General features: G+C 44.8%; 2 protein-coding genes across 2 annotated transcripts; both read right to left on the reverse strand.

The window, feature by feature from the left end:
* Positions 1-1,491: 1,491 nt before the first annotated feature.
* LOC308309550 (claudin-23-like) lies at positions 1,492-2,914 on the reverse strand. Its single transcript, XM_080755446.1, has one exon. It carries the CDS (start codon positions 2,769-2,771, stop codon positions 1,920-1,922), a length of 852 nt encoding a protein of 283 aa, XP_080611572.1. The 5' UTR covers positions 2,772-2,914; the 3' UTR covers positions 1,492-1,919.
* Positions 2,915-6,052: 3,138 nt separating this feature from the next.
* Positions 6,053-7,372, reverse strand: LOC308310145 (N-acetyllactosaminide beta-1,3-N-acetylglucosaminyltransferase 2; the record flags this gene model as incomplete). Its single annotated transcript, XM_080756290.1, has 1 exon — positions 6,053-7,372. The coding sequence occupies one exon, from the start codon at positions 7,370-7,372 to the stop codon at positions 6,053-6,055; it is 1,320 nt and encodes a 439-aa protein (XP_080612416.1).
* Between the last annotated feature and the right edge of the window lie 366 nt (positions 7,373-7,738).

Below are 7,738 nucleotides of genomic sequence, written 5' to 3' on the forward strand. Positions count from 1 at the left end.
ATACTGCCTGTGCACCTACTGTTTCCTTTTTGTTGTTTTTTAAACCCTGCTGAAATCATTCATAATTTGAATTTAACCACTAAGTTATTCAACCCGTCATTGAAATAAAAGGTTACACTTAAACTGAAGTGTAAAAGTGGATCTTACTGGATGTTGTCGACACAGGGGATGTCAACAAACTGATCAAGATGGAGAGGAAGCCTATAGCTCTGTGTTAAACTGGACAGACTGGAGGTAAACTTGTTCAGCCACAGACTTAATTACTCTCTCATCGTGGACTTCCAACTATGAGTTTTACACTCATATTTGGTGCGGAAGTGTTTATCTCTTAAATGTGATAGCCTATCTGTTAAGTTTATTTTATTTAAATTATCCAACAATGTGTCGTCATGCAATGTGTATTACTTATTAGCCTTGCACATGACAAGACATTAACTCAGTCAGAAGGTCATAATAAATACAGTTCACATTTAATACAGCAATACATTTAATACAGCACTTCATTTCATACACTTCATTTCATAAAATATGCTGTAAAGTGCATCCCCAGAAAAAATACAAATAAAAAAAATATGTAAAAATGATAACATCTAAACAAATAAAATGCAAAAACAGTGCACACTGCCAAAAAAAGACAAAGGATTTAAGGCAGGAACCCTCAAAGATGTCATGTTTGAGGGTTAAATTAAAAGGTTAAATGACAACTTTGACAACCAAGGTTCATGTTCTAGGTTGTTATTAGAGAAAGTTAAAGATGAGTGTTACTGTTCTTTTCATTCGCTGCTTTCTTTAAACACTGATCACTGAACACTTTCTCTAATACCCTATAACATGAACCTTGTTTGGAAAAAAACAAAGTTGTCCTATAAATGCAAAGGCGACATTCTGCGCAATTATTTACAATAGTCTTTCCTTCAGTATTTCTGCAAAACATGATCAACTTGATCAACTTCTGATCGACTTAACATATTTAAATGTCAAATTCCACCGAAACACCTTAAAACTAAATTAACCCAAAGAGAAGGTGCAGACAGCAGCTAATCTGTCAGGATAATTAGTGTAATTGGCAGGAGATTGTAATTGGAGAGAGAAAAAGTACAGTATTTGTCATGTTTAAAAGAACAACAGTAAAACCTGAATTAGTCTATATGACAGTGTCCTGATAGACTGATTAGATATAGCTACTGTTTTAAGTGTAATTTGGAGGTAGGCTACTATTACTCAAGTGTCTCCATATATAGGTTAAAAGGCTACTATTTTCTTTTACTCCAGTGTAGCCTAATTATTTTTCAACTTTTCAGATTAAGATTGTTAATTACAAAACATACATTGAATGGATACATTATGATGATTAAGCTACCCAGCAGCACATAAAGTATCGGCCTAATGAAAACCAGTCCCATCATTGCCAACTGTAACAATAAAGTGATGAGTACTTTTAAGTTTGGTAGCCTATACTCTAAAGGCCTATATTTTTAAGCCAAAACTTTAGCCTATACTTGTAACAGTATTCCACTTCATTGTGCTGTAAAAAAATAAAACAAATAAACATACTTTTTCCACCACTGGACGTCAATTTAACATCCATACCAGGCATGGTAGGCTACATGTTAAATACCATGTTTAACTAACGGGTTAATTGTTCGCTTTCTTATCCCAAATCATTTCACCAAAATATGCCCTGGATGATGTAGCAGCTACCTGACCCCCCCTGTGGGTCATAATTGAACCCCAACAACGGATCCATATTGTGGGGGGAACTGAAAAATTGCAGATCTACAACTAAGATCACAGCCATCCATGCGTTGTGAGCTTGCAGATGATAGATCTGCTATTTTTAGCTAAGAAAAATCGGTCCAAATAGCGTTCAGTTACTCGGGTCCAATTCACGTGATTATTAAGTAGGCTATAGTTCAGTCTCACAGATCGACGTCTCCGGCTCTGCCGCTGTATGAGTACGAGGTGTTCACTGACCGAGCCGGGGGGCTCTTGGCCCGGGGAAAGGACACATCATCGTCCATGGAGTCTTTGGAGTATGGCACGCTGCTGGCGCTGCTCCTGCTGCGGTTCAGGCTCGGCGGTCCTACTTCCATGCGCGGCGGCGGCTTCTGGTGCCTGAACTGGGCCGTGCGTCCTCCCGCCATGACCTCGTCCAGGGGCCTCTCGCCGCGGTTCTTCCCGCCGCAGCAGCGGCAGATGCCGATGAACATCACGAAGCCGCCCAGGAGCTCCATGATGCCCCCGATGTAGCCCAGGATGATGCTGAAGCCCACCTTGATTTCCGCGGCGCTGCTGGTGTCGGTCGCGAGATCCTTAAGCACGTGCGTGTACCAGGCGATGGGGATGAGGGTCAGTGCCCCGGAGCAGAAGATCAGCAGCCCCCCCAGGCCGGCCACCGTCCAGTTCGGCGTGGTCCTCCAGCAGCGGATCCCGGGGACGGCCACGGCTATGCCGATCAGCGTGACGAGCAGCCCTGCCACCATCATGCCCTGCGCGATCTCCATGATCTGGTTGTTGAAGTATGAGATGTCCGTCTGGCCGCACTTTATCTCCCTGCTGGTGTCGAACGCCCTGCAGATGTCATAGATGCCCTGCTGGAGGACGAGGTCGGCCGGCTCGCCGGGTATGTTGTGGAGGGTCCTCCAGTTCGGGGCCACCGTGGAGGTCAGGTTCAGGATCCATCCGCACGGAGCCATCACCATCCCGAAGATGAAGATTCCCGGCGTGCGCGCCGAGAGGCGGATCCACTCCTGAGCAGTGCGTCTCGGCATGGTTTGTTTCTTTCCCCCTTTTTGCTCGGGTTTGTGACCGGGTCTGCTGTAGAGACGTGTGTGTTGTGTCCGCCAGGCAGTGTTTACCAGTCAGTAAGTCACTCACTCTGTCGGTAACTCTGGATGGAGTTTGACAGCAGGCTTAAGCTGTGTCGTGTTAAACAAGTTCTGACTGAAACCTGGAAGGGGGCGGGGCCTCGCCTTCTAAATGCCTGCGTCTGTTCAGAACAAGAAAGGTGTGTCTCACACAAGTCTGTTTCATCTGTCCCAGCTGTGTAGGTGTGTGTGTGTGTGTGTGTGTGTGTGTGTGTGTGTGCGTGTGCGTGTGTGCGTGTGTGAGAGTGTGAGAGTGTGTGTGTGTGTGTGTGTGTGTGTGTGTGTGTGAGAGAGAGAGAGAGAGAGAGAGAGAGAGAGAGAGAGACACTGAAGTTTGTTTGTATCCTGGTGGAAATAGCTAGATTCTGTTCATTACTTGAGGATACATACACTTTCTGCTCTCTAAAACAAAACCTGTAATATAAATTAAAATTACAATACAAAATGATTTTAAATTAATTTTATTTTGAATAAATAAATGGTCAACAGACCTGATACATTTTTCAGTTGAATGAAAGGCCATTGTTGACCCATGCACAGTATCACACATCCAAAGTCCCCAGGGCTTTGACAACAGTCAGAGCCCTAGCTGATACCTTTAAGTTTACATGATCATTAAACAAATAGCCTACGTTCAGGTTCAAAGTAAACATGTTGCTGTTTTTCACCCTGATATTGTTCAGATCCAGCAGCATTTCGACAAAGTCTTTTTTTAAATTATGAGCCGTGGTTGGTTTAGTTTTCTGTTAAACATGATAGGCCTAAAATAGGCTTTTATCGCACAATATAGGCTATGACAACAAGGACATAATGTCTTCAAGTTTTGAACTGTCTTTAAAGAAAGGTACAATCCATAACTTCAATACCAAGAAGGTCCAGGTAGGATATAAAACCAGCAGTAGGCCTACTACAGGTCCTGGTAGGAGATAAAACCAGCAGTAGGCTTCAAACAAACACACAAACCAATGAATTTTGAGAAATTGTTAAGAATGTTGCTCAGCAGGAATGTATTTACAAACTTCACGGGAGGGAGAGATAGTGAGTGTGTTTTTGCATGTGTCTGTATTACTGCATCTGCCATGCACCGTAGTAAAACCTATAGGCCTATTGCATCATTGGGGCAAATGCTTGTGGATCTGATATTTTCAGCAATGAGATTTGGCATAAAGGGAAAAAAAGGTAATGAGTAATTACCGTACAGTCTCTGGGCTGCAAGTAATGTGTTAATATATAGCATCACAATCATTTAACCACTTTATCCATTTGGCTATGCAAACATGTCAGATGTGCAAGCATAAATTGTACATTTTTGAACATTTTAGAAAGAATATTGAAAATGTTAATTTTTGAATACCGTAATTCTTCTCTTCTGGGGGTTCCTGGCACAAAACATTTTCAAATGGGACCGCAGACAAATAGGATACACATCAATTTAAGGGTCTTTGATTTGAAAAGGTTGGAGAACCACTGTATCACTACATAGCCCTGGGGCTGGGGTTACATACCGCATGGGCCATGGGGTTAACTGGTTACAATTATATGTTTGTGAAGTATAGTCATCGAGCGGGAGTTCACACAGAGCAGAGAAGTGGAATGTAGACAAACCAGACACCAGTCCTTAACACACCTTTACACTGTCCAATCTGCAGTGTTAGCCTGAGATAGATTCATTCACTCACTCTCAGGGATACATTAACACTGAGGATTGCACTGAAACCAGATTAAAACAAATACATAAAATGTCATAATCAGCTGTTCATCAGCACACCATTTCACTTCTCATTGTGTAGTGTGTGTGTGTGTGTGTTTCTTCAATGTCTGTGTATAGGTTGGAACTCAGGTGGATGGTTAATTGAAATTGAAACAATCACTACAATTCAAATAATGCTGTTCTTCAGCCAATCTATCTCTATTATTCTCTAGCCTGCCATGGCCAAACTAATATCTTTTCCCCCTGTGGCAGTAATAGGCTAATCGATCTCATCACAGGGATACACTGTTGACTGATCTATGCTTCCACCTAGGGGTTTAATAGCCTTACTGCTGTCTAGAGTAGACCTTATCCCTTCAGTGATTATTTTCTGCTGCACCACAGGTGACTGCATGTCACCACATGATCACTGCACGTAATCTCCTATTAATGTTTATCTTTTTATTAGACTGACCATACACATTTTATATGTAATATTCTGTAATCCAGATTTCTATGAATACATACACTTCCTTATTGTTCATATCAAAAATAATGTTTACATTCGTTAACGGCACAAACATATCTTCATCATCAGTGGTGGCAACTGTGGAATCAATAGTGGTGGCATCCACTTACACCAGTTGAGAGTTGAGACAGAAGTTACATTAATTTTCTCTTATCATTTAGTTATCATTCAAATGTAGGCTATATAAAACACAAGATTATTTACTTGGATTAGTTCTCTTTACTTGTGTTTTAAGATTACATCTATTTGAGTTCTATGATTAACATTAACACACGGCGGGCAACCTTTTGGGGCACATGATCACTTAATTATTTCCCAAGGCTGATCACCAAGTGCCAGAAAGTGAAAACCACCATAGCTTTCTCTTCTTACAGGCTGCTAATTTCAATACAAATATTGAATAAGTCAATCATTTTTATAATACAACCTAACAAAGAATGTGTTAACCTAATTTATATGACTAATAAAGGTCAGATCAATTCTATCTGGGGAGAAAAGTTTTATGTATATCAAACAGTAATGCTCAATAGTGGCTTTTTTATCACCTCAATAACACATGAATCTCATCACTAGTTTATTATGCTTACTGTACATAATTACATTTCACAAATTCACAGCATAGAAATAGAAAAGTAGCCTAGAAGAGACATTTACATTTGTAGCTAAACATCATATTATACTAAGGGAACTAATGTCCCAAGCTGGACAATGTATGTATTGCACAGAATGTATTAATTATATTTATAGTGTGAGGTCTTCAGAGCCAAATGTGCCTTATGAGTTGATGTGCACCTTTATATTGAAAGAAAACACCATGAATGTTGTTGTACCAGGTAATTGGTATTAAAAGAAAAACATGTAAAACTGTCTTTCACCTGCACTGTAAACTCCCACGTGACAACAACAATATAGTTGATTTGATCATCAACTTAAATTTAAAAATAATTGTCTGTGGAACAAGTCCCCTCAACACGGAGGAGGTGGAGTCTGCAGCTGCTTCCACAAGGTCAGCATCTCCTTGGGGCTGCGTTTGTGAACCAGCAGCACAGAGCTATAAGCACACGACTTGTCTCTCTCGGACTCCGGGAGGTCAAATGTCAAAAAGCCCTGGTGATGGACCGGGGACAGGCCCAGTCTGTGAAGGCACATGCCCAGGTAGACGTCGTCGATGGGGAAAAGTTGCACTCTCTCTGAAACCTCTCTCAGACGCGCGACAAGCGAGCCTGAGTACACCACGCCGCCCCCGCCGGCGTACGGCGGGTAGACCCCCTTGTAGAAGCTCTCCGGGATGTAGTATTTGGCGGCGGGCTCACGGTTGGGCCTGGCGTTGCTGATGACGTCGCCGACAATCAGCTCCATTGGCGCATCGTCGTCGGACCCGTTCCTCACGGCCTGCCGCGCACTATGCTCCTCCCACCGCCCGTGCAGGTAGTCCAGGAGGGCGCCCGTCCGGACAAACACGTCGTCGTCACCCTTGAAGACGAAGAGGGCCCCGGGGCAGCGTGTCTGGACCCAGCGCCACACGAGCAGGTCCTTCAGTGTCAGGTTGAAGAAGGTGTCCGTGAAGTCCCACTGGAGGATGTCCTCGTGCTGCTGGCTCTCCAGCTCCAGCAGGCTCCCCAGGTCGGGGTGGGGGCCCGCCGCGGCGTCCTGCCTCCCGAGCAAAAAGACGGTGCGCACCAGCCCGCCTTTCCCGCCCGCCGCCTCGCCTCTGACCAGACCGCTACGCCCCCACGTCTCGCGAATGGCCTGCCGGTTCTCAAAGTTCCCCACCTGGGATTTGATCGCCATCAGGAGCATGGGGGGGCTGACGCTGGCGTTGTTCGCGCCGCACGTCCCGGGCCGGTCGATCAGCAGGGGGTACTTGCGGCGATGCATCGACCAGATGAACGCCCGCATCTGCTCGGGTAAGTCGCGCAGCAAGTCGTCCGGCGTGTCGGCCAGGCGCACGAACGAGGTGCAGTTTTTCCTCGGCGCCGTCGCTCCACTCATTTTCCCTCCTCTGCGCAGGATGGGGTTGTTCTGCCGGTCCCAGGCGTGCTGCAGGCGGTTCCACAGCGCGCCCTCTTCCAGGCGCAGGTTCCAGAAGGGGCCGAGCGGCTGCGAGGCCAAGGTGCTCGTGTTGGCCGACGCCCCCGGGGCGACGTAGTGGACGACTATCGGCGGAGGCGTGTAGGAGACCGTGACGAACACGGACACCATGACATAGACGAACAGGTGGAAGGTCATCATGCACGGCAGGAGGCACATGCACAGCAGCCGGCCGTTGCATCTGCAGCGCGCCATCGCGTCGTCTGTGCTGCGCGCAAATCACACACACACACACACACACACACACACACACACACACACACACACACACACACACACACACACACACGTCAGACATAATCACATATCAGACACATCACACTCAGTGCTCTATACTAGTTCCACTCCTTTTCTCCCATAACACCAAAGCTCCAAAATCGCAAAAACCCACAATCCTTTGCTTTCAGAGCTAAAGTTTTTGATTAATGTTGGGTTCAAGTGACTAAAACATAATTAGTAAAAAAGGAATAAGCTATGCACATCCCCACAGTTTTTAAATACGGTGCTGGACCCAAAACATTATCAAATGAAGAACAAAATGGAATGTCCGCACACGATAGG

This window comes from Protomyctophum bolini (assembly GCF_963924005.1).
Source record: "Protomyctophum bolini genome assembly, chromosome: 22".
NCBI classification, from domain to species: Eukaryota; Metazoa; Chordata; class Actinopteri; order Myctophiformes; family Myctophidae; genus Protomyctophum; species Protomyctophum bolini.

What these genes read in the sequence shown, in the direction of transcription:
- LOC308309550 (XM_080755446.1), bottom strand. Translation starts at nt 2,771, where the DNA reads ATGCCGAGACGCACTGCTCAGGAGTGGATCCGCCTCTCGGCGCGCACG.